The 27,865-nt window shown below is 42.9% G+C and overlaps 1 protein-coding gene across 1 annotated transcript; it reads right to left on the reverse strand.

Moving 5' to 3' along the window:
* Positions 1 to 1,596: 1,596 nt before the first annotated feature.
* On the reverse strand, positions 1,597 to 27,032 carry LOC149365458 (uncharacterized). Its single transcript, XM_089542729.1, has 3 exons — positions 26,906 to 27,032; positions 14,011 to 14,565; positions 1,597 to 4,109 (listed from the first exon to the last, which is right to left on the reverse strand). Exons 2-3 carry the CDS (start codon positions 14,492 to 14,494, stop codon positions 3,370 to 3,372), a joined length of 1,224 nt encoding a protein of 407 aa, XP_089398855.1. The 5' UTR covers positions 14,495 to 14,565; positions 26,906 to 27,032; the 3' UTR covers positions 1,597 to 3,369.
* Between the last annotated feature and the right edge of the window lie 833 nt (positions 27,033 to 27,865).

A 27,865-nucleotide genomic window follows, 5' to 3' on the forward strand; every position in this document is an offset into this window, starting at 1 on the left:
GTCAAATTTAGAATTGCAGTATATCCATGCCTTTCCCTTTCCTCTCATCACTTTTTCCACGCAGGTCAGCACTCCTCCACCAGCCCCATCGCCGATGTGCGCGGGAATTCGCCGGGTTGCCGAGCTTCCCGACCCCAAGCAACGCAGCTGACCTGGCGTTGCCATGGTAGCTGTGTGTTGCCTGAAAGAATCTAACCAATAGCCGTCGCCCAACAGAACAGAGCCTCCCGTGCGACGGAGGAGGGCATGAACATGACAGAGTTGCCGGAAAGGACCAGCCAACTTTCGTGTCATTGTGACTCTCTACCGTGTGCAGAAATGTATTATTAAATGTACACAGGTTGTGGGACTTTATGTTTTCGTGTGACAAGCATTTGCCCGTCGGGTACCATGGTTAAACAAATACGAGCTCCAACTCCTGCTAGATAACTTTGCATCGCAAAACGAGTTGCTTTCTCTCGCTGTGGTGAAACTGTTCTTGCCACCAAGGGCCAAGTGCAAGGTACAGCCACTGGACATGGGTGTCTTTCATGCGCCCAAGGTGTCCTATAATCAGTACATCATCCAACTCGTACTGATACCAATTCAAACACCAGATAGCGATGCTCTGGTTCAGATATCTTTGTTCGCTACAGTGTAAATTATCAAGACCATGCGGACAGGACTGACTGTGGAGTGCATCCGGAATTCTTCCGTAAAGCCTTCTAGTTTAGTTTAGTTTAGTTTATGGGGTTTAACGTCCCAAAGCGACTGAGGCTATGAGAGACGCCGTAGTGAAGGGCTCCGGAAATTTCGACCACCAGGGGTTCTTTAACGTGCACTGACATCGCACAGTACACGGGCCTCTAGAATTTCTCCTCCAAAGAAATTCCAGCCGCCGCGGCCGGGATCGAACCCGCGTCTTTCGGGTCAGCAGCCAAGCACCATAGCCACTGAGCCACCGCGGCGGCGTAAAGCCTTCTGTACGCGCTTAATGACAGCTGAGAACACTCTTGAACATCTGCATTATTAGACACAAGTGAATTTGTAGCAGCGTGCTGTTGATGCACAGAAGGCTGGACATGATTTCACCTGAGGTGACTTCGCCGGTGTCCGTTACGAAGCTAGCATTACAAAGTCACACACAGATGAAGCCACTGTATGCGAAATAAGTGCACTGCCTGGCTGACAAGAATCTGATGACAAGGACCACCTGCCACTAGTCGCCTAGAAACCTTTAATGTCGATTAGTCATATCCTGTTCTTAAAGCAGCTTAACTGTTGGCATTTAGGGCGTCAGCGAGGAACATTAAGTATGACCACCCTTGAAGGCTGGAAAACTGTAGTGGTACAGTCTCCTTTGATGAAGCCAATGCACATAACAAATGAACTCTACCACTAAAGAAGTATTTGTAAACGACTCCTTCGTTGCACATACAGAAATAATATGCACACCTCATAACCAAACCCACAGGCATCTAATTTACCTTCTACACCAAATTACACTGGTTTACATGTTTATGATGTGCTTTCACTGCCATCATAAGTCGAGGCAGTTGCCTCACCAAGCTGCCAATAGCCTCTTTCTCTGTGGATACACCATCCTTTTACACTGTATGGCCGGAAAGAAAATTTTATTGCTTTCACCACAAATTGTGAAAATTGCAACACACAGTTACAAGTGAAAAATATTCTCAAACAGCAACCACTTGTGAGCTGACCAGCATTATGAAAGAGCAAATGTAGTATTGCCGCTCACAACATACAGCTGAATTTTTCAATGCAAAGGAGTAAATGTTCCATCAAACTCTGTTTTCAACAGCTCTAACTCCACAAGCTATTATAAATTTAAAATATTTTTATGTCAATGGTCACCCCATAAATGCAGTCACCAAAGCAAGTTCAATAAGTTTTGATAACAACATGTATGAGAGCTCGCTCTAGGAATGCTTAAATGTCACCAAGTCACTAGGGTAAAATACAATAAGACAACAACTGCTGCTGTGGCAGTAATGCAAAACTCTGTCACCTAATCTACAACATCTTTGTCAAGACTGACAATGCTGAGGACACAACTTGTAACAAAACTACGCCAAATTTATAGAGATGGCAATTTGACAAAGGTTAACCAGGAAACGTGCGTCATAATATTCCTCCTAATTTTTTTTTAAATTTAAACAAACAGAACACTCGCGAAACCTGCCAGCAAATGCGACAAATGCATCTTTGTGTCCCTGCCAGGGTCTCCAATAACATAGCCACAACACAAGCATGAAAAGATGAATTCACTTGAACAACACATCTCGAGCTCGTTGGTTGTTCATCGCAACTCAAAACAGCACAAAACTTCACAAGGATGCAGAAAGGGAAGACGAGACACAGCGCTGTGTCTCATTTACTCTTTGTGTCCTCGTGATGTCTGCGCTGTTTTTGCATCAATATGGGAACAGACTTTACTCGTGGTATTAAACGCAAAAAAGAAAACTTCTTTTACATTACTATATGGATATGTAAGCTAGTGCCAAAAACTCAGAAGTGGCGCTCGCTTTAAAAGCCCAACTTTTCCTTCATCCACGTATGCTTTTGCCGGTGGATGGCCAACAAATCGTCAGCAATGTGCACAGCTAACGCTCGTTAATTAAGTCAATTTGGAAACTCCGGATAATGCCAGTGTAAGTCTACAGTGTCAGACGCCCGCAAACTTGGACGCTATAGATCTAGCAGTGGATCATTCGAATGGGCTCCTGAAGGGAGGCTGCCTCTACAAATGGCATGAAAATGTCAAAATAGTCCCAACCAAACATGAATTGAATGGTACACAGTTAACCACGCACGTCCGACGAGCAGGCCCTTTCTATTTTCATGCAGCTCTGCCTCAATGCTCCCGGCAGATTTCCCGCGAAATGCATTGCCTGAAATATCAAAAATAATCATTGTCGCTCCGTTTTCACCTCAATAGCAGGCGACCACTGCCCAATCTTTCACCAAGTATATTTGCTGTCATGCAAGCAGCTTTTAGTTTCTTTCGAGGATGTTTGATAAATTAAAATTTTTTCTGGTTCCTTGAAATCTGAATTACCAAGCTTTTACTATATTATACACACAAGTATAAATCTTGTTGCTCTAATAAACTAGTATTAATAATAATCTGTTAAATCTAATAAGTGATGCCATGCGCACATGCCATGCCAGTCCCAGTCAATCAAAGCATTACCTTGGTATTATCATGCTTCTTATGATCAGGAGGAAGGACCTGACAAAAGTGCTTTCTGCCTATGTAAGTTGAGGCCATGTAAAGTTGTATACTTTTTGTAACGTGGATAACGTAATCTAGATAGGTAAGCTAGCAATGGCTCTCACATCTAATGCTAGGAAACAGGCAACAAACCTTCATAAAACTGTGGTATTCTGAGAGTGTAGTTTGATTTCATGGCGTTTTAAATGGTGCTTTTCCTTGAACGCCACTGAGCAGAACTGACACTGATGTGGTTTTTCCCTCTTGTGGGCTCGCACATGCTTTGCCAGGGCTGCATTCCGGGCAAAGACCATGGGGCAAAGCTGGCACTTGTATGGCTTCACACCAGTGTGCATGCGAAGGTGACGAACCAAGCTCGTTCTAGATGAGAAGCTGCTCCCGCAGTGGTCACACTTGTGTGGACGCTCACCCGTGTGGGTACGAATGTGGTCCCTCAGGGTAGCCTTTAGAGCAAAGCTGCTCCCACAGTGGTCACACTGATACGGACGCTCACCCGTGTGGGTACGAAGGTGTTTCACCAGGGTGCTCTTATGAGCAAAGCTGCTTCCACAGTGGTTGCACTGATATGGACGCTCACCCGTGTGGGTACGAAGGTGTTCAATAAGGTTGCTCTTTTTAGCAAAGCTGCTTTCGCAGTGGTCGCACTGGTAGGGATGATCACCCATGTGGGTGATCAGGTGAGGCTCTAGGTGGCTTTCCTTCGCGAAGCCCCTGCTGCTGTGGCTGGACTGATACAGCAGCTGACTGGTGTGTTCACCTTGGTGGTTTCCAGTGGTGCTGCAAGGACTTGGCATGGTGTGCTGCACAAGGGTGCTGTCATCGTGCAAGTTTTCCCCAGGCGAGATACCATGCTTGGGATCAGCTGTGGCCAGGCCTGCACCAAAAAAGGCGGGGTATTTTAAATGAAATGCGAGACCACAAGTGTCACAGTTTTCAGTGGTGAGACCAGAAACCTATTAATCTAGAAGCTATACAACATTTAAGCTAGCATATTTATTGTGAGGGTAAATGGGTTGATCTTAAAAAGAAAAAAAAACCAGATTTCTACAAAATATCCTACTAACAAATATGTATGCAGTTGGAGCGATGTTCTAGCTTTTGATTTATTGTTGCACGCAATAAGCGTACTCTGTAACCAACTTAAAAACTGGAGCTGCTACGGCAACGTGCATGTATGATCCCTAGTTTTATGGCTGGGACATTAAAAACTTGCCCAACAGTTTTTTATGAATAAATGAATGTGAGTGAGCTTTCACCCTTGACAAAGTACACTTCTAAATACAGAATTCAATCTGTATACTAAAGCTACAATCGTAATTACCATGCACACTGAAGAAATGACATTAGGAAAGTGCTGGAGAAACACAGCTGAAGGCCTGGTTTCCTTTCTAGAAATGTAGCCCAAATGCTTAATAGTAAGTTCAAGATAAGCTGTCATGAAGGAAAATAACAAAATATTCGGAATATTAGCATTGGCACACAGTATCATCTCGTATCATCTCAAGTATCATTTCAGAGCGTATGCCTTGCGGGCTACCGTGCTGTTTATTGTACCAACAAAGCAAGTAATTGCACATCTGTTCACAAGAAAAGGTAAGGAATTAACTTTTTCTTAAAGCGTCAGAAAGAACAAAGCTCCCGGACTAAAATTATATTCAGGTTGATATTACCAAACTGAGGCATAATGAAGAAATAACGAAAACATATGCACGCACGAGTTCTGAATGTCAACTCAGCAAAGTAAAAGAAAACCGATTGTAAAGATAACACTTTTGTACTCAGGCTAGCTTAGCATGGCCTGGTGTTCTGCAAAAAATAATGACTAATAGAAGAACGATTACAAACAATTTGTCAGCAGTGTCAAGAACGAAATGCAGAGTGCTAAAATTAGCACAAATCACAAATACCACAACACAATGAACCAGACAAGACAATCTTTCAACCCAGCATATGGAATCAGAAGGACATGCAACAAATGCTTCTGCAGACATCGGGTAAAACAGCAGAGGTTAATATTCATCCCAGAATATCTGGCTGCATAAGAAAGATATGAGAAAATTGAAATCGATCTTTAGGAAAGGAAATGACGCAGTAACTGTCTTGCATATCTCCGTGGACACTCAAACCGCGTTGGTGAAAGAAGAAAGAAAGAGGAGCCCTAGTGGATACTACTGCTTTCGAGAGCTCATTTTATAAGGAAGTTGCACAAAAAAGCGCAAAGGAAACAATAAGCAGTAAAATAATGACAAAAAAAATAAAATTAAAAGGTGGGAGACCACAACGAAATCCAAAGACCTTAAGGGCTGGGGCTACAGCACAAAAAGCGATACCTAGAATGATGCACAAAATGCACAGCCACACAAGAGGCACTTTTACTACTGGAGGTGTTTTCCCTTGTGTACTCTGTTAAGAAAAAAGCTATGTATAGAACACACAGAAAAAGTGCAATTTGTACTGTAACGTCCTGGATCACAAGGCTTCCTCATGCTATATCTATGCACAATGACACAGGTGGAATGTTTCACGACATCCTTTGTTCATGTTGCAGTGATGGGTCACGGAAAGTGGCAGCGCAAAAGAAACGGGGATGAAGATGGAGAATCAGTAGGCTGGTAGGTAGGTTCAGTTGGTAGTTCAGCGCTTCTCCTGTCGTGCATGTTTCTTCATCTTTGTGCCCGATTGTTTTATGCTGCCACTTTCCATGTTGAATCCCTGAGTAGCCCACACCAAGATATTAGTCGATGCAATGATGTGGTTGTGCTCTAGGCAGCAACAAGGCAGCGTCTGACATGCCCCACTTAGTGCACCGCCACCGCAATCTGAGATCACCGGATGTGCAATTTCAAGCTGTTTAGGCTGCAATTCCTGGCGGCAGTGGCTTCCAAGGATCCTCCCCCTGGTAGCTTGTGTACTCTTTGGCTTGCTAACACTGGTTTCAGTGCCTGCAAAATGCAACGGTGCAAACAACTTGCAGAACAAAACCAGCATAGCCACAGTTGAAAAATGCAGCAGAATAATTTGAAACCCTATTCTTTGATACAATAGCCTCCCTTTCTTGTGGTAGATAGTGTTTGTAAACCGTGATGTCGAGAACAAGCTATACAATTAGTACTGTAACTCTGTGCAACTGCGTGGACAAGACTGCCGCACTACTCAGGTTGCGTACAGTGGAAATGATGAGAGAGAATCCGAGACTAAACACCTGAGAGCCAGTAATCTTGTTTTAAAAATACTACCAATAAAATAATACTGCTGATCTCACTGATTCCCTTATGTAACACCCCTTTTAAGGGGCCTTTAAGGTAATAAAATGAAATGAAATGAAATGAAAGTGCATTTGCTAGTAGCAGCGCAGCACCGCTGGCAGAATAGTGAGAGTCTGCCTTTCTGAAAACACTCAACATGATAGCAAAGAGACTAGGCAAAGTAAATTTACAGTCTGCCAACTTGCTTTCAAATCTTCGAACTAACCCAAGTAAGTTCTGATGTCTTATAATAAACGAATCTAGTCTATCCCTAAATGACAAGCTTCGCCAAGAACATGTTTGCCAAATGAATTGTTTTTCTCAGCCGTTAAAGTTGTTTAATTCTGCAAATGATCATTCCCCATGTGCAGCATTCCGCTGTCTGCTCTTCTACTGCTCCACCTTTGCATGCTTAGCTTAAACATCCAATACGAGGCCATTTGTTGAGCTCAACAGCACTGGTGCAAGATGACATTAGTGCGTGCCGGTTGCTAAAATGATGGCAGAGCAAAGTCAGCGCCTTTGTTCTGTTTGTTTGCTTACAGGATCAACTTATCATCATCATCAAACTGACTACGCCTACTGCAGGGCAAAAGACTCTACTATGTCTCTCCAATTAACCTTGTCCCTTGAAAACTGCAGCCCCTATATCCCAGCAAACTTATTAATCTCATCCGCCCATTTAACTTCCTGCCGCCTTCTGCTATGCTGCCGCCCCCTGATCCACTCCATCACCCTTAAGGACCAGCGGTTATCTTGCCTTCGCATTACATGCCCTGCCCAAGCCCATTTCTTCCTCTTGATTTCGACTAGGATGTCAGTAACCCGCGTTTGTTTCCTCTCCCACTGACCGCTTCCGGTCTCTGAAATGTTGCACCTATCATTTTTTTTTCCATAACTCGCTGCATTCTCCTTAACTTAAGCTGAACCCTTTTCGTTAGCCTCCACGTTTCTTTCCCGTAGGCGAGTGCCGGTATGATACGGCTTTTGCATACTTTTATCTTGAGGGATATTGGTGAACTGCCTTTCATGATCCCCACTTATATTTATTCTTACAGAGACCGACAACTGAATCTGAAGCACCCCCACCTTTTTCTGCACCGCGGAAACCTGTCTAAAGTGCTCAATTACAAAACAGTTTTGATAGGATTACTGAAGAAAACTTTTACTGAGAATTTTTCAATCAATGAACACTACTGCTTTATGTGTCCTGATGCCGGAAACTATGATCAGTGAGCACAATGGTGATTGCATGCTGGCAAACATGATCAGCTACAAATTAATATAGTTCAAGCTGCCAGACATTAATTACAACTTTAGAGTTTACTGCAGTTTATACACCCAAAGTTGTTGCAGCAGAGTCGTGTATGCCTTATGACGGCAACTTTTGAGGAACTTGGTTACCGCTTAAACCAAGAAATTGGTTTATGGGTTATAAGATTTAATGTCCCAATGCAACTCAGGCTATGAGGGACATCGTATTGGAGGGCTCTAGGTAATATCTGCCACCTGGGGTACTCTAAGAGGCACTGACATCGCACAATACACGAGCCTCTAGCATTTGACCTCCTTCGAAATCAACCAAGAAAGTAAAAATGCTGGCACCATCTAGAAACACCGCCTTGAAGCTCTTCATTTAAGATGCGAAGAGAGTGTTGCTATTGAAGGGCACATTGGAGAGAAGGTAAGCTACTATAAAGTATGACCAACAATCCTGAAAGAAAAAAAAATGCTGTGCACATAGCAACAAATGAGTTATATTTCACCAATGTAGCAAAAAGTTATATTTTACCAATGTGGTCATGTGGTGGAATACTTCGATAATGCCAAGGTTTCACCGCAGGACAGCACTTCAGTTTGTTTTATGTGTCTTTCAGTGCCAGATAAGTATTGTAACATCAGGTTTCTTCGATGCTACAGTGCCCGATTCTTACAATATACAAGGCAAGATCTTTTCATTTCCACCACAATCTCACGACAGGTTCCGGCCAGTAGCCAATCTTTAAGGCAGGGGTCTCACACTTTTGCTGCCGCTGGACATTTTTCACAATGTTTGCGCAATTGCTGCAGTCCTCCTGCTTATGACAAAAGAGAAGTTTTAGATCATTAGAAAAATAAATGTATTCAAGTTTCAAAGGTATCCGTTACTGATAGCAATAATTGTTGGTACAAGCAGACTCATCAAAAGCATAGTGTATAAAACAATGCAGAACTATCTACCATGTCTCACTGGTTCATATAAAATAAACTAGCTCTGAATGTGAAAAAAAACAAAATGCATGGTAATCCACTCCCGGTGTAGATTAATCACATCAAATATTAAAATGAAAATGAAGAATTGTGAACCTGAAAGGGTTGGGTCATTCAAGTACCTTGGCATAATAATAGATAACCACTTGAATTAGCAAGCGCACATCAACTCAGTCTGCGCAAGGCTATCATCTCGCTGTCATACACTACTAAAAGGTTGGAATTATTTTGATGATAAGGTGTTAAGAATGCAATATCTAGCATTCATAAAAAACCACTAATCATATTGTATACACACTTGGGGATGGACATACACAACATTTCGTCAACCACAAAGGCAACTACAAAAATGAGCTTTGCGAACACTTACAACTCCATCTATGACCACCCATGCAAGGTACTGTTTCATAAATTACAGGCATTGCCATTTGACATACTCTGTGAAAAAATATGAACATTACCAAGAATACTGTCCTCAGAAACAACCATCCTTTCCAAGCATCATTATTCTCTACCTCATCCTGCACCACCAAAAATTTGTTGGCGGGTAACTATAATTTTCCCAGAAGATACAGTGTGTTAGGGGATCGGTGACTTCAATTTAGGGGCACAAAAATATGGAATAGCTTACAATTTTTCGGCACTAGTGAAGACACATTTTGCCTCCTTGCTTTCTCATGTTCAAGAATTGTAACATATTGTATAAGTGTTTTGAGTTATAAGGCGTATTTCCCATGTATATACATACTGCTGTTCTTAAGTTGTATATATAGTGCTGTTCCTAAGTTGTAGTTCTCGAGTATATATAGTGCATTGCTCATACTGCACTCATGCATGCAATATTATCCGTTATGAATACCTACATGCCCCTTCCTCTTACATATTGAATATTTTGTTTACTGACCTTACATATATAAACTATCTGTTTACACGTTTGACATGGACCCATTTACTAACCGCTAGCTAAGGGTCCAAAGTTTTTTTTTCCTTTCCGTATTGACAAGGAACCAAATAAACCTTGAATTGAACTGAATTGAACGTTTCTGTTCGACTCATCTGCTTGCAGCATGCATTAGGAAAAAACAACTACACAAAAAAGATGGCTGTTTCTCCAGCATTAAATCAAATGTCAATCTTGGTATGTTAAGAGTAGTTCTTGGTTGTTGTGAATAGTTGTTTAGATCGAGTACTTTTCAAACAGACCGAAAATGAGAAAAATGACGCATATTGGAGGTTCAAAAGCTTCTAGTCTAATTAACAAAACATGCGTATATTTGGCACATCTGAGGGACGTGCATATTTTGTTAAAGAGGCAATGAAAAAGACTCAATAAAATTGTGGTGTACCTGGCATATTAACGGACACCACTTCATGAATATCCTCCAGCAAGAATTTTTGAAATGCATTTGTAGAAGTTCAGTTATCTCTAGTCAAATTTTGAACTTCAGCATATCCATTCCTTTCCCTTTCCTCTCACTTTTTTTCATGCAGACGTGCGCAGGAATTCACCGGGGGCAGAGCTTCCTGACCCCAAGCAACACTGCTGACCTGCCATGGCCATGGTAGCTGTGTGTTGACAGAAAGAATCTAACCAATACCCGTCTCCGAACAGAACATAGCCTCCCGTGCAACGGAGGACGGTATGAATATGACACAGTCTCCGGAAAGGAACAGCAAACTTTCGTTTCATTGTGACTCTCTGCTGTGCGTAGAAATGTATTCTTAAATGTACCGAGGTTATGGGACTTTTTGTTTTCGTGTGACAAGCATTTGCTCATCGGGTAGCATAATTAAACAAATACGAGCTCCAACTCCTGCTAGATAACCTAGCATCGCAAAAAGAGTTGCTTTCTCTATCTGTGGTGAAAATGTTCTTGCCACCAAATGCCAAGTGCAAGGTACAGCCACCGGACATGGGCGTCTTCATGAGCCTAAGGTGTCCTATAATCAGTGCATCATCCAACTCGTACTGATACCAATTCAAACACCAGATAGCGATGCTCTGGTTCAGATATCTTTGTTCGTTGCTGTGGAAATTACCAAGGCCATGCGGATAGGACTGACTGTGGAGTGCATTAGGAATTGCTTCCGTAAAGCATGCTTTACGGGCCTAATGACGACTGAGAACACTGCTGAACACCTGAATGATTAGACACACGTGAATTTGTAGCAAAGTGCTGTTGATGCACAGGAGGCTGGACATGATTTCACCTGAGATGACTTTGCTGGTGTGCATTACAAAGCTGGCATCACAAAGTTATACACAGATGAAGCCATTGCACAAAATTAGAACACAGAACTGAACTGTTGGTATATAAGGCGTTGGCGAAGAACATTAAAGGTGCAGTGAAGAGGAATCTGAACTCTTCTTTTTGCCGCAGGAACTAAATCTAAATGTTCCGAGCATTCTTAGAAACTTCGATTTATTGCCCTGTGTGGCCGATTTCCATAATTAAACCGGATTAACGTCCGGCTCCCGCCTTTTTTTTTTTTAAATCTTCCCCGTATGGTGGGCGCAGTCGACCAACACGTGGAGTGCCTTACAGCCAGCCCCGTGGAGGCTTGCCGCTCTGCCAACGGCGGAGTAATACGTAGTAATCCGTAGTAGCAAATAGTCCACACGTATTGTTATTTCTGCAGGCTTATTTTGCGGCTAAATTATCTGCGAATGAAACTATTTATTCACGGAAACCTAACAAACAAAATAAAGCAAAGGCAAAGCCTCCACGTAGCTGGCTGAAAGGCACTCCACGCGTTGGTCGACTCTGCACACCGTATGGAAAGAATTAAAAAAAAAAGGCGGGAGCTGGATGTTAATTCATTTAATTAGGGAAATCAGCCACACAGGGAATAAGTCGAAGTTTCTAAGAACGCCCGGAACGTGTAGATCGAGTTACCGCGGCAAAAAGACGAGTTCAGATTCCTCTTCACTGCACCTTTAAGTATGACCACCCTTGAAGGCAAGAAAACTGCAGTGATACAGTCTCCTTTGATGAAGCAAAGGCACATAACGAATGAAATCTGCCTCTGAGAAGTATTTTATAAACCATTCCTTCATTCCATATACAGAAACAATATGCACACCTCATAACCAAACCCAGAGGCATCTAATTTACCTTCTACGCCAAATGACACTGGTTTATATGTCTATGATGTGCTTTCAGTGCCATCATAAGTCGAGGCAGTTGCCTCACCAAGCTGCCAATAGCCTCTTTCTTTGTGGCTACACCATCCTTTTACACTGTACGGCTGGAAAGAAAATTTTATTGATTTGACCACAAATTATGAACATTACAACACATAATTACAAGTGGAAAATATTCTCAAACAGTAACCACCTGTGAACTGACCAGCATTATGAAAGAGGAGATGTGGTATTCCAGCCCACATCATATAGCTGAATTTCTCAATGCAAAGGGGTAAATGTTCCATCAAACTCTGTTTTCAACAGCTCCAACTCCACAAGCTGTTATAAATTTAAAATATTTTTATGTCAATGGTCCCCCAACAAATGCTGTCTCCAAATCAAGTTCAATAAGTTTTAATAAGCACAACATGTATGAGGGCTCGCTGTAGGAATGCTTAAATGTCACCAAGCCACTAAGGTAAACTACAAAAGACAACATCTGCTGCTGTGGCAGTAATGCAAAACTCTGTCAGGTAATCTACAACATCTTTGTCAAGAATGACAATGCTGAGGACACAACATGTAACAAAACTACGCCAAATTTATAGACATCGCTATTTGACAAAGGTTAACGCACAGGAATGGCGCAGTAGAACTTTCTTTCTTAAATTTCAACAAACAGGACACTCACGAAGCCTGTCAGCAAAAGAGAGAAATGTATCAAATCTGGAGGCTGGGCTTTATGTTCCTACCGCGGTCTCCCAATAACATAGCCACAACACACGTCTCGAGCTAGTTGTTGTTCACCAGAACACAAAAGAGCACAAAATTTCACAAGGATGCAGAAAGAGAAGACGAGACACAGCGCTGTGTCTCGTCAATTCTTTCTCTATCCTTGCGAAGTTTGTGCTGCTTTTGCATCAATAAGAGAACAGACTCCACTCATGGTATTAAACACAAAAAGAAAAGTTTTTTTACACTACTATAAGGAGTTGTAAGCTAGTGCCAAAAACTCGCGACAAAAAGTGGCACAAGCTGTAAAAAAACAAACTTTTCCTTCACCCACATATGCTTTTGCTGGTGGATGGCCAAGAAATCGTCATTAATGCGCACAGCAAACTCATTAATGAAGTTAATTTGGAAACTCTGGATAGCTCGGCACTCACTGACAATGCCAGTGTAAGTCTATGGTGTCAGACGCCCGCTAACTTGGATGCTATAGATCTAGCACCGGATCATTCGAATGGGCTCCTGAAGGGAGGCTGCGTCTAGGAATGGCATGCGGATGTCAAAATAGTGCCAACCAAACATGAATTGAATGCTGCACAGTTAACAACACACGTACGAGGAGGAGGCCCTTTCCATTTTCATGCAGCTCTGCCTCAGTGCTCCCGGCAGATTTCACTGAAAAAGGCATTGACTGAATTGTGAAAAATAGTCATTGTTGCTCAGTTTTCACCCCAAAAGCAGGAGGCCACAGCCCAATCTTTCACCAAGGATATTTGCTGTGATGCACGCAGTTCTTGTTAGTTTATTTCCAGTAGATTTGATATATCAAATTTTTTCTGGTTCCTTGAAATTTGAATTATCGAGCATATACTATATTATACAAACAACTATTAATCTTGTTGCTCAAAAACCTTAATCTAATAAGTGATGCAAAGCGCACATGCCAAGAAAGTCCCAATCAATTTCAGAATTACCTCGGTATGACCATGGTTCTTATGATCAGGAGAAAGGACCTGAAAAAGTGCTTTCTGCCTATCTACATTGAGGCCATGTAAAGTTGTACATTTTTTGCAACCTGGATAATGTAATCGAGACAGGTAAGCAAGCAATGGCTCTCACGTTTAATGTTAGGAAATAGGAAACAGAACTTCATAAAACTGTGGTATTCCGCAAGTGTTGTTTGATTTCATGGCGTATTAAAATGTCCTTTTCCTCGAATGCCGCAGGGCAGAACTGACACTGAAACGGTTTTTCTCCCCTGTGGGTTCGCGCATGCTTTGCAAGGTTCGCATTCTGGGCAAAAACCATGGGGCAAAGCTGGCACTAGTACGGCTTCTCACCCATGTGCGTGCGAAGGTGTTCCACCAAGCTCGCTCTAGATAAAAAGCTGCTCACGCAATGGTCACATTTGTATGGACGCTCACCCGTGTGGGTAGTACGAAGGTGGAAGACCAAGCTGGACTTCTGTGCAAAGGTCTTTTCACAGTGGTCGCACTGATACGGGCGCCCACCAGTATGGATACGAAGATGCTCTACAAGGGTGCTCTTGTGAGCAAAGCTGCGTCCGCAGTGGTTGCACTGGTATGGACGCTCGCCCGTGTGGGTACGGAGGTGTACGACGAGGTGGTACTTTTGAGCAAAGCTGCTTTCACAGTGGTCGCACTGGTATGGACGCTCGCCCGTGTGGGTACGGAGGTGTACTACCAAGCTGTCCTTTCGCGCAAAGCTTCTTTTGCAGTATTCACACTGGTGGGGACGGTCGCCGATGTGGGTGAGAAGGTGAGGCTCTATGTGAGTTTCCTTCGTGAAGCCCCTGCTGCATTGGCTGGACTGATACAGCTGCTTGCTGGTGTGTTCACCTTGGTGGTTTCCAACGGTGCTACAAGGACTTGGCACGGTGTGTTGCATATAGGTGCTGCTATCTTGCACGTTTCCCCCAGGTGGCAGCACACCATGCCTGGGATCAGCTGTGACCAGGCCTGCACCATGAAATGCGGAGTACTTTCAATGAAATGCGGGACCACATGTGTCACAGCTCATTCAGTGGTGTGGCCTGAAACCCATGGATCTAGAAGGCATGAGATATTTCAGATAACATCATTAATGTCAGTGGTTTGATCATGACAAAAAAAAAAAAGAACTTGGCTCTAGAAAATATCGTACTTATAAATTTGCAACCAGTTAGAGGGATAATGTTCTCTCTATTGAATTATTACTGAAAACAATAGCCATACTCTGCAACCATTTTAATAACGAGCTGCTGTGGCAAAAAGCACATACGATCCCCGGCTTTATGGCTGGAATTCTGCAAATTTATTCAAGAGTTCTTCATGAATAAAAGAATGTCAGTGAGATTTGACCTGTCACAAAGTACACTTCCAGTGACAGCCTTCCAGATGTCAAATAATGCTACAGTCATAATTACCATGCACCCTGAAGGAAAACGTTTAGGAATTTGTTGGAGAAACACTGCTGAAGAACTAGTTTCATTTCTGGAAATGTAGCCAAATGCTTAATAAAATATTTAAGGTAAGCTGTCATGGAAGAAAATAACAAAGTAATCAGCACTTCTGTTATGGCACACTGCAACATCTCATGTAACATTTCAGAGTGTAGATTAAAAAAACCCGCATATGCCACATTTTTTTTCTTTCCAGATTTTAGCATGTTAAATTTCAACCTCGTATTATATTCAACACGATAGCCAGGCTTGCGAGTTGGTGCTACATTTTCTAAAAAGTAACAGCGCAAGAAACGGGGATGAAGAGTAAATAAACAAAGGACAAGCACTTGTCCTGCTTTTCAACCCTCTGTAACCGTTTTTCACGCTGTTATTTTTTGGAAATCATGTTATATGCGGATCGAGACAATTTTAGGCCAAAATCCGCAGTTGTGGTTTCGTGCCATCAATACCACACTTCGAATGAGAGGAGGCGCTATCTAATGGTGGTGCAGGTAGGTAGTTTCGATTTCGATGCCACTTCACTATGCTGACCTAACTTCGTGATGCCCAGAATGATAGCACTGCCCATGGGATTGGGACCGCGACAGCAGTCTTCAGCTGCTTGAAAAGGAAAGTAATCGTTTCTGCCGCTAGCATCGGTACCGTGTCAAGCCCTGCTACGTGGTCTGGATGAATTAGGGAGCCCGCAGTTACTGTTGCTGGACACGGGCCTCTCCAACCGCTCTGTGCAGTTGCGTTGCAGATGCTTGGGATAGCATTCCTGAGGAGCACTGGTCGTGATTTCGAGAAATCTGACATATCGAACGTGCTCGACGGTGCCGGAGACGTGTTTAATGGGAAGATATCTCTGACAACGACCTTTCCAAGGACAGTACAATTGATGATGACAAACACTAAAGCTCCGACTACGAACACTTCCGAAGTATGCATGTCTGTGTGCCTACACGTATGCTGAAACCAGTCCGCGCATGCCCAAGATGCAGGACACGAGTAGGTGTGAGTGCAGCGCCCAGTTCGGTATCTGCCAGATACTTGGCGCCCATGCTACATGCGTCATAGCCTGCACGTTGGCATCCACAAATAATCAGAAGACATTCGGCTTTCGCAACTTTTGGAACATTTATGAGCTGACTGCCTCTCCTTACTCTCATTATACGCGGATGAAAACTTTTTTTTTTACGTTTTTGCTACGCCCAAAATATTTCTCGTATTGTATGCGAGCCCAAATTTACACGTGGGTTTTTACGGTATGTTTGTGGGTACCTTGTTCCATTTATTGTATCACCAAAGCAAGTAGTTCTAAAGCTTTTATGCATAAACGATAAGGAAACATTTTTCTATATACAGCCTCAAAAAGAACAAAGCTCCCTGAATAAAATTATGTGCAGGCTGATATTACATAATTCAGGTGTAATGAAGAAATAACGAAAATATACGCATGAGTTCTGAGTGTCAAGACAGCAAACTAAAAGAAATACCACAGCAAAGACAACACTTCTGAACTCAGTCTAGCATAATGCAGCTCGGTGTTCTGAGAAAATGAGTAACAGAAGTAAGATTACAAACAATTTTCTGTCAGCAGTGTCAATAAAAAAGTACACAGCACTAAAATCAGCATGGATCACTAATACCACAACACAATGAAGCAGACTAGATAATCTTTCCAACCAGCATATGGAATCAGAAGCACATGCACCAATTGCTTCTGTACACATTAGGTAAAACAGCATAGGTTAATATTCATCCCAGAATATCTGTCTGCACAACAAGAAAAATATGAAGAAAATTGAAATCGGTCTTTGGGAAAGGAAATGAAGCAGTAACTGCCTCGCATATCTCAGTGGACACCCGAACGACACCGCAAGGGAAGGGAGGAAGGTGGGAGTGAAAGAAGAAATGAAGAAAGGTGCCATAGTGGATACTACTGCTTTTGAGAGCTCAGTTTATAAAAAAGTTGCATGAAAAAGTGTAAAGGAAACAATAAGCAGTAAAATAACGCTACAAGGAAACTCAAAGGTGGTAGCACCACAAAAAAATCCCAAGACCTAAAGGGCTGAGGTTACAACATGAAAAGCAAGATCTAGTACGATGCAAAAAAAATCACAGCCACAGAACAGGCACTTTTTCTACTGGAGTGTTTTTTTTCGTGTACTCAGTTCAGAAAAAAGCTACACGGAAGATACAGAAAAATGCAACTTGTACTGTAACGTTCTGGATAATAAGGTTTCCTCGCCACTCACGCTACACCAATGCACAATGTCACATGAGACGACATGATTTCTTCATGTTCAAATGATGTGTGATGGAAAGTGGCAGCGCAAAAGAAACAGGGACGAAGATGAAGAATCAGCAGGCTGGCAGGTAGGTAGGTTCAGTTGGTAGTTCAGTGCTTCTCCTGTCGTGCATGTTTCTTCATCTACGTCCTCGTTTGTTTTGCACTGCCCCTTTCCATGATGAATCCTCGAGTAGCCCACACCATGATATTAGTCGATGCAATGATGTGGTTGTGCTCTAAACAAGGCAGCGTCTGACATGCCCCATTTTGTGCACCGCCACAACAATCTGAGATCACCGAATGTGCAATTTCAAGCTGTTCAGGCTGCAATTCCTGGCAGCAGTGGCTTCCAAAGATCCTCCTCCTGGTAGCTTGTGTACTCTTTGGGTTGCCAACATTAGTTTCAGTGCCTGCAAAATGCAACGGTGCAAACAACTTGTAAAATAAAAACAGCATGGCCACAGTTCATAAAGACGGCAGAATAATTTGAAACCCAATTCTTTGATATGATAGTCTCCCTTTCTTGTGGTAGATAGTGTCTGTAAACCGTCATGTCGACGACAGCTATACAATTAGCACAGTAACTCTGTGCAACTGCATGGACATGACTGCGGCGCTACTTAGGTCGCGTACAGTGGAAATGATGAAAGAAAATCTGAGACTCAACAGCTTACAGCAGTTATCTTCGTTTTAAATATACTACCAAAAAAATAATACTGCTGATCTCACTGCTACCAAGAAGTACATGTGCTAGCAGCAGCGCAACGCCGCTGGCAGAATGGTGAGAGTCTGCCTTTCTCAAAACACTACAACGCGATGGGAAAGGGACTGCCGACTTGCTTTCAATCTTCGAAGTAACCCAAGTAAGTTCTGATGTCTTATAATAAATAAATAAATAAAATAAATAAATAAATAAATAAATAATTCGGTTTATTTTAAACGTCAACGGTGTTGAGGGATCGCAGACAAAAAGCCTCAATATGGGCTTGACAGGGTCCGTGGCCCTGTGTACATGACAATGTACAGCAAGCATAGGTACACGATCATACAGTGTCACACGTCTGTAAAATCACAAGTACTTCGCTTATGCAGAAAAATCGGGAGAAGATATTTCAGCATTTGTTGCCCATAATTAGTGCACTGGCGTGGAATTTCCCATTGCTGAAGTTGGCGAGTGTTGCGTGTGAATAGTTTAGGTGATAAGTTAGCGATACTACTAAGAGACTTGTTTCTTTTAATACCTGCCTGGTAATGCTTTCTTAACGTTGTCTTGTAAATTTCAGGGATATGTGTTAGATTCAGTTCTGTGAACATAGGCTCTGCGTGGCTATCATACGGAACATTCATGATTATTCGAACTGCCTTTTTCTGCAATCTGTAAAGTTTGGTAATATTCGTGTTAGTGGTAGTGCCCCATACCAAATGGCAATAATGTACAATTCACAGAAATATGTTTGTTTGTTGTACGCTGTGTTGGGTTTAATGGCGCATAAGCGGCTAAGGCTATCATGTGCCAAGAACAAGATTTAGAAAAATTGGTTTAGCAAAGTTTGAAAACAAGGTGTATAAAAACAGTGGTGCAAAGGGCCTAAAAGTTATTTTTACTACCTAGTTGATAAAAGACAAACATTTTCGAAATGGCTGTTCGCAGAAGCTTTTAAAAGTTGGTTAACCTCCGTGGACATCCTTGGCTTGGCAAGGATCTCGAGGCTCCCAACCACTCAGATAAAAACCTCAGCGTCCTTCTCAGGACTGAGAAAGTGGCTGAGGTGTATCGTTCTAAGTAGAGAAGCACAGGGTCAGAACAATAGAGTTTTTGAAGAATACCGGCTTCCCTTAAAAAGCTAAAAACATCAAGTATACTAACGGGTGCATGTTCAGCTAAAATCAACGCTGGATGAAATGGGATATGTTCTGTGTAAAATGTAGCAAAATATTTTTTCCTTAGTGATTCAAGTTTTGTGCATGACAGTAGTATGTGGTTTACGGTAAGTTCACATCCGCATTGCTCGCAAACAGGCTTGTGTTCTTTTGTGAGCAGGAAGTTGTGTGTGAGATGTGTGTATCCAATACGGAGACGGCATAAAATAACTTCGATGAATCGTTTTTGGTGTGAGCATGATTTCCATTCGCCTAGGATGGGTTTTACTAAACGTAGCTTATTACTTCTTTCAATATTCCACTGCGACTGCCATTTATTTCTTAGCTTACACTGTACCAACTTTATACCATCTATGTAGGGAATGTTCACGTTCTTTATTTTTTTGTTCAGAGCTTTTCCAGCACATTCATCCGCTTTCTCATTGCCAGTGATTCCAATGTGGCTGGGAACCCAGCAAAATTTTATGTCTTGTCTCCGTATTGTGGCGCTTGTTATGTTGTGTATGATATCACCGATTATTGGTGTGACTGCGTTTCTATGGTGAAGTGAGGTTAGTATGCTAAGAGAATCAGTGTAAATGATACTGATCTGAATGTTCTCATTTAGTACTTTTTCTACCGCCACCGAGACTGCGTAACACTCGGCGGTGAAAATGGATGCACACTCAGGTAGCCGTACTGTTTTTTCCCAATTATTCCGAACCACAGCACTTCCGACGTAGTGTGCTGATTTTGATCAAGTGGTATAAAATGCTTCGTATTCTACGTATTTTTCGTTTAGTGCTAAATATTCTTGTAATATCTGCTCATGTGGTGTGTGTTTTTTCCGAAATTGTGTTAATGTGAAGTCGCACACAGATGGTAGGCAGTACCAAGACGGGAGTGGATCACGTTTGCAGGCAATATTAGGCAATGTGTTCATTATGTCTAGTTCTTGGCATTTCTCTTCAAAGCAGAGAAGTGGCCTGATTGCGAGAGGTTTGTTAGTAAATAGTGTTCGAGATGGGCACTTTGTAATGAGTGGGTAACAGATGTGTTTAGGCTGGGAACGGATCTATAAAATGTATGAGCATGTGAGCATTGTTCTTCTGTCTGCATGTGGTGGTTCATTGGTTTCTACATACAGGCTTTTTATGGGTGATGTCCTGTAAGCACCAGTTGAAAGACGCAAACCCAAATTGTGCACAGGGTCCAGTCGCTTCAAGTATGACGGCCTTGCTGATCCATACACTATGCAACCATAGTCTAAAACGGAACGTACTACAGAGCAATAAATGTGTAGAAGGCATACCCAATCAGAACCCCAGTGTTTGCGTGAAAGAACTTTCAGTATGTTCAGTGATAGCGACGCTTCCTTTTTCAGTGCGTTTATGTGAGGCAGGAAAGTAAGTTTTTTGTCGAAGGTGATGCCTAGAAATTTGTGTTCATTTTTTAAAGGCAGTTCGGTTTGGTTTAGGTGTAATGTGGGATATGTGTGCAAGCCTCGTTTGAGTGCAAAAAGTAAGGCCACTGTTTTCTGTGCTGAGAACTGGAAACCATTCTTGTCTGCCCATGTTGCCATTTTGTTGATTGTAAGCTGTACTTGTTGTTCGCATGTGGATATATTGGAAGATGTGCATGCTATCTAAAGATCGCCAACATAGACTGAATACATAATGGACCTTGGGATTATTTTCTTAATAGAATTCATTTTTACAACGAAGAGAGTTGCGATTAAAATGCACCCTTGAGGCACTCCATTTTCCTGAATAAAATTCCTCAAAAGGGTTGAGCCTAGGCGGACATTAAATGAATGGTTAGACAAAATGTCTTTAATGGAGCTCAGCATTCTGCCGCAGATAACGAGCTCAGCTAAGTCTTGAAGAATACAGAGCCTCCAGGTAGTATCGTATGCTTTCTCTAAATCAAAAAAGACGCTAAGACAGTGTTGTTTGTGTATAAAAGCTTTTCTGACAGTATTTTCAAGGCGGACTAGGTGATCTGTAATGGAGAATCCCTTTTTAAATCCACACCGATGGATATCAAGAAGTTCGCAGGATTGAAGAACAAAAGTTCATCTTATATTAAGGACGCTTTCAAAGGATTTGGCGAGACAATTGGTTAAGGCTATGGGTCTATAACAGTTAGGAGAGGTTGGGGGTTTACTAGGTTTAAGAAACGGTACAATGATAGCTTTCTTCCAGGCTTCAGGTATTTTCCCAGATATCCAAACTGTGTTAAAGAATCTTAAAAGTGCGTCCACGGCTGGCTCGGAAAGATGGGCAAGCATTTCACAATGTATTTCGTCGGGTCCTGGAGCAGTTTTTTTGCCGGCAGATTGTACTGTATTGATTTCTTGGAGGGTAATTAGACTATTGTATTCTTGATTTGCACCTCCACTTGTTGGAAGCCTCTGTTTTTCAGCTGTGTTTTTGTAGTTTAAAAAGGACTTCGTATAGTGTGATGAACTTGAAACTGCAGCGAAATGTTCCCCTAATATGTCTGCCTGTTCCTCTATGCTTGTTTGTGTGCCAGGTGTTGTTAAAAAAGGAATTGTGAATGGTGAAAAGTTGCCGCTTAATTTTCGAACCTGCTCCCACATTTTTTTAGATGGGATTTGACTGTTGATAGATGAAACATAATTCTGCCATGATGCTTTCTCGGCACAGCGACGGACGTACCGAGCTTTAGCTTTTGCCTTTTTAAAGTTTAAGAGATTTTCATGTGTCGGATACCTACGGAATTTACCCCAAGCTCTATTTTGTTGTTTTTTAGCTTCTTTAAAGTCTTTTGTCCACCATACTTTATGGTTTTGTTGTGCCACTCCCGACGAGTGAGGAATAGCTGTGAGTGCGGCAGTTATGATACAATTAGTGAACTTTTCGTTTATCTGGTCGATGGTGCGATTTTCTAAAACTATATTTTCTAAAGTTGCCTTTGCTCTATAAAGTGACCAGTCGGCGAGGTGGAGCTTCCAGTGCCGCGGCCTTGTGGGGATTATTTCCGGTGGGGATGTTAAAGCGATTAATATAGGGAGGTGATCGCTACCATATGGGTTGTCAATGACGTCCCATTTAAACTCGTTAAAAACAGAAGGTGAACTAAACGACAAATCTAAACAGGTCATTTTCCCTGAGGTAGGGGAGCAGTATGTGGCTTTTTCTGTGTTTAAAAGGCATACACTATTTGTGAGAATAAAATCTTCGATTATTTGACCCCTTGAGTCGCAGCGCTCACTTCCCCAAAAAGGAGAGTGAGCATTAAATCCCCAAGTACTAGGTATAGTTCCGGAAGTTCATTGATTAGTTCTTGTAGATCGTGGACTCTTAATGTAAAATGTGGAGGAATATATACAGAACAGATAGAAATTGTTTTATAGCTGACGACCCTGACCGCAACGACCCTGACTCAACTCAGGGTAGTTGGCCACACAAGGTTAACCCTTGCCGCCAGGAAAAAAAGGAAAAAACCAAGAAGGGAGGAGGATACAGGAAGGTTGTAGGAAAGGAGATAGGACAGTGAAAGATGGAGAGGAGAACAGGAAAAGGCGACTGACGATTTCGCCCGGCCGGGTCAGGCCGGAGGTGCCGTCTACGGGAAGCTGGGGCCAAAGTGGTGTGTTGCCTCGGCTCAACCACCAGGATCCCCTTTTCCCCGGACACGGCGATGCCACGCACGGCTAAGCGCGGGTGCTCGGGTCCGTGGTGACGCACTGCTCACCATCATCCCCCTGCGGGGATGTCCCTGCGGATGCTCGGGTTAACCCCGTGGTGTCGCCACTCACCAACGTCCACATGTTGCAGACATCCCTGCGGGGAGCGTTGCTATTGGAGGGTACATTAGAGAGAATATTTCTGCTCCGTAGGCGAGTGCCGGTAAGATACAGCTTTTGCATATTTTTATCTTGAGGAATATTGGTAAACTGCCATTCATGCTTCCCACATATTTATTCTTAAGGAGACTGACAACTGAATCTGAAGCACCCCACTTTTTCCGCACCGCAGAAACCTGTCTAAAGTGCTCAATTACAAAACAGTCTTTTTAGGAATACTGAAGAAAACTTTTACTGGGAATTTTTCAATCAATGAACACTACTGCTTTATGTGTCCTGGTGCTGGAAACTATGATCAGTGAGCACAATGGTGATCGTATGCTGGCAAACATGATCAACTAAAAATTAATATAGTTCCACCTGCCAGACATTAATTACAACTTCAGTATAGCTTAGAGTTCATTTCAGTTTATACGCCCAAATTTGTTACAGCTGAGTCGTGTACGCCTTACGACGGCAACTTTTGAGGAACTTGGTTACCGCTTAAACCAAGAAATTGGTTTACGGTTTATGGGGTTTAACGTCCCAAAGCAACTCAGGCTATGAGGGACATCGTAGTGGAGGGCTCTAGATAATTTCGACCACCTGGGGTTCTCCAAGGGGCACTGACATCGCACATTACACGGGCCTCTAGCATTTTGCCTCCTACGAAATCAACCAAGAAAGTAATAACGCTAGCATCATCCAATAACAAAGCTTCGAAGATCTTCATCTATGATGGGGAGAGAGTGTAGCTATTGAAGGGTACACAGGAGAGAAGATAAGCTATTATGAAATATGATCAACAATCCTGAAAGAAAAAAAATGCTATGCACATAGTAAAAAATAAGTTATATTTTATCGTTGTACCAACTAGTGCACTGCACGGGCTCGGGCCGGCCCGAAAGCCCGGGCCGGGACATGATTTGTTTTGCTGGGCCTGGGCCGGGCCTGAAGTTGCGGGCCCGGGCCGGGCTCTGGGGCTTAAAGCTGCGGACCCGGGTAAGGCTTGGGTCCGTACAGAAACGGCTGGTGCCCGACTATTCATTCACTATTGCAGAGTGAAGTACACAACTGCGGCATTCGAGCAACGACACGGATGAGCTATGGCTTATAGTACTCGCTGAGGAAAAAAACTAAGCTTTATTCATTGACTTATTTATTTCATTATTTCGCCACTGCGGTGGCTTAGTGGTCAAGGCGCTTGATTACTGAGCCGGGGAACCAGGGTTTGCTCTTAGCCTCGGCGGCCGCATTTCTGTTTAGGCGGCAAGCATGACAGCCATGTACTTTCCAGTATCATTGCTCGTTGAAGAAACCCAGGTGGTCGAAATGATCCGGAGCCCTCTGCTTCGGTGTCTCTCACAGCCTGACTCCACTTGGGCCCTTAAGCCCCAAAAACGTAGCTTTTATTTTATAGCTATATTTTTCTCATGTGAGAAAATTCACAAACTAAAGCATATTTGGTTTTCTTTTTGATCAGCTGACCAGAACATCTCGTAAATGAAATAGCCACAAAATCTCGCAAGAGTTTGTAAATCTAATCTCATAACCGCATCTATCCCTCTTCGCTTCTTGAACCTGGTTGTCATGACAAGTGTTTTGCCCTGCAAGTTATCACGTTGTTCGCGCGTTATCTTCTGCTCCATCAGTAAGAGTAAAATTCAACCGGTCTCAATTGGCCATTGATTGTTCGTCATCCCAAAACATACCTATACACTATTAGAAATGCATTCGGGAAGAACATATTAGTTTAGGATGCTTATAGTCTTCAAAACACACACTGTGAAATACTCAAGCCTTTTAGCTTTTTGTTTCTGTTGAAAGGCAACCAGTTCGGCTATGAGTTCAACCTGTGAGACCGCGTTCACTAAAAAAATGTCATCCCACTGCTTGCTAGGCAGGTTTAATGTTTATACTGCCGTCCGGCGAAATATAACCGATTAAAATCATGGGGAAATGCAAAGTAGTCTATTACGTGCGTATGCAGCCCTTTTTATTTGGCTCTCAGAAATTCCCGAGTTTATCTTTGCACACCTACATGAGATCACTGTCCAAAAAACGGGCCTGGCAAGCACTACTCTTAATCGCTTCCTTCTGGGTTAAAAAGAACCAACTTTCTGCAAGCCAAACTGTGGTTCAGAACCTTTATCGGCTAGTTTCTTATCGGTCTAGTAGCAGTCTACTTGCTCAGAGTGAGCAGTAAATCTCAAGCGTTAGTGTGAAACGGGCCGGGCCGGGCCTGGGCTGGGTTTCACTCCGGGATGCACGGGCCGGGCCGGGCTCGCTAGAGCGATAATTTAGCGGGCCTCGGCCGGGCCCGAGCTTGAAGCCGCGGGTGGGCCTGGGCCGGGCTCGGGCTTCAGGTCTCGGGCCCGGGCCGGGCTTGGGCCTCATATTGAGGCCCGTGCAGTGATCTAATCTGGCTGTCATACACTACTAAAAGCAAGGAATTATTTTGACGATAAGGTGTTAAGAATGGAATATTTTGCATTTATTCAATCCGCTTATCGTATTGTATAGACTCTTTGGGATGGACATACACGACATATCTTCAACCACTAAGGCAGCTACAAAACCGAGGTTTGCGAATACTTACATACTCCAGCTATGACCACCCAAGAAGGTACCGTTTCACAAATTACAGGCACTGCCCTTTGACATACCCCGTGAAAAATATGACCATCACCATGAATACTGTCCCAAGAAACAACCATCAATTCCATGCATCATCATTCTACTCTTCATCCCATACCACAAGAAATGCGTTGGCGCGTAACTTCAATTTACCACCAACAGACGGTGTGTATGGGGATGGAAACTTCAATTTAGGGACATAAAAAAATGAAACAGCTTACAACTTTTCTACACTAGTTAAGATATGGGTTTATGGTAGTGTAATGTCAAAAAGGTGACTCGGGCTATGAGGGACGCCGTAGAGGAGGGCTCCGGAAATTTCGATCACCTGGGGTTCTTTAACGGGCACTGACATCGCACTGTACACGGGCCTCTAGAATTTCCCCTCCATGGAAATTTGACCACCACGACAAGGATTGAACCCACGTCTTTCGGGTCACCAGCCGAGCACCAAACCACTGAGCCACCGCGGCGGTCCACTAGTGAAGATACATTTTGCGTCGTTGCTTTCTCATGTTTAAGAATTATAACATCTACAATAAGTGTTTTGAGTTATAAGGTGTGTTTCCCTATGTATATATAGTGCTGCTCTTAAGTTGTATTTCCCATGAATATATAGTGCTATATGTATACTGTACTCATGAATGCAATATTATCCGTTGTGAATACCTACGTAGCGTTTCCTCTTACGCACTGAAAATTTGGTTTGTATCCCTATATATATACAATGCCTGTTTAATTACACGTTTGACTTGGACCCACTTGCTAGACGCTAGCTACGGGTCCAAACAGTTTTTCTTTTTCCCTTTTGTATAGTACAAGGAACCGAATAAACATTGAATTGAACTGAATGCTTTTGTTTGACTTGCCTGCTTACAGGATGCATTTGGGAAAAACACTTACACAAAAAAGATGGCTGCTTCTATAGCATTAAATCAAATGCCAATCTTGGTATGTTAAGAGTAGTTTTTGATTCTTGTGAATAATTATTCAGAACCGGTAATTTTCAAACAGACCAAAAAAGACAGAAATGATGCATATTGGAGGCTCAACAGCTTCTAGTCTAACTAACAAAACACACCTATATATCGCAGATGTGAGGGAAGTGCATATTTTGTTAAAGGGGCTCTGAAAGAGACTCAATAAATGTGCGGTGTACCTGGGATGTTAATGGACACCGCTTCACGAATATTCCCCAGCAAGAATTTTTTAAACGCATTTGTAGAAGCTCAGTTATCTGCAGTTAAAATTTGAATTGCAGCATATCCATACCTCTCCCTTTCCTCTCCTCACTTTTTCCACGCAGGTCGACGCTCCTCCACCAGCCCCATCGCCGAAGTGCGCGGGAATTCGCCGGGTTGCCGAGCTTCCTGACCCCAAGCGACGCAGCTGGCCTGCCAGGGCCATGGTAGCAGCGTGTTGCCTGAAAGAATCTAACCAACAGCCGTCGCCTAACAGAACAGAGCCTCCCATGCGACGGAGGAGGGCATGAACATGACAGGGTTGCCGGAAAGGACCAACCAATTTTTTATTGAATACACAGAGCTTATAAGATTTTTGTTTTCAAGTGACAAGCATTTGCTCGTCGTGTGCCATCGTTAAACCAATACGAGCTCCAACTCCTGCTTGACAACTTTGCAAGGCACAACATGTTGCTTTCTCTATCTGTGATGAAACAGTTCTTGCCACCAAATGCCAAGTGCAAGGTACAGCCACTGGACATGGGTGTCTTTCATGAGCCCAAGGTGTCCTATAAACAGTGCATCATCAAACTCGTACTGATACCAATTCAAACACCAGATAGCAATGTTCTGGTTTAGATATCTCTGCTCATTGCTATGGAAATTACCAAGGCCATGCGGTAGGACTGACTGTGCAGTGCATCAGGAATTGCTTCCGTAAAGCATGCTGTACGGGCTTAACGACGACTGAGAACACTCTTGAACATATGCATAATTGAATGCACGTGAATTTGTAGCAAAGTACTGTTGATGCACAGAAGGCTGGACATGATTTCACCTCAGGTGACTTTGCTGGTGTGCATTATGAAGATGGCAACACAATGTCACACACAGATGAAGCCACTGTATGCGAAATAAGTGCACTGCCCGGCTGCCAAGAATCTGATGACGAGAAGGCCTACCTGCCACTAGTTGCCTAGAAACCTTTAATGTCGATTAGTTATATCCTGTTCTTAAAGCAGCTTAACTGTTGGCATTTCGGGCGTCAGCG

The sequence above is a fragment of the Amblyomma mixtum genome, chromosome 1, assembly GCF_055824585.1.
Source record: "Amblyomma mixtum isolate Tamu chromosome 1, ASM5582458v1, whole genome shotgun sequence".
In the NCBI taxonomy this organism is placed as follows: Eukaryota; Metazoa; Arthropoda; class Arachnida; order Ixodida; family Ixodidae; genus Amblyomma; species Amblyomma mixtum.

Excerpts from the sequence above, each read along its gene's own strand:
- LOC149365458 (XM_089542729.1), bottom strand. The coding sequence starts at position 14,494 with ATGCAACACACCGTGCCAAGTCCTTGTAGCACCGTTGGAAACCACCAA. Across the intron at positions 4,110-14,010 it reads CCTTCGTACTACCCACACGG|GCCTGGCCACAGCTGATCCC; the intron begins GTGAGCGTCCAT and ends TTTTTGGTGCAG.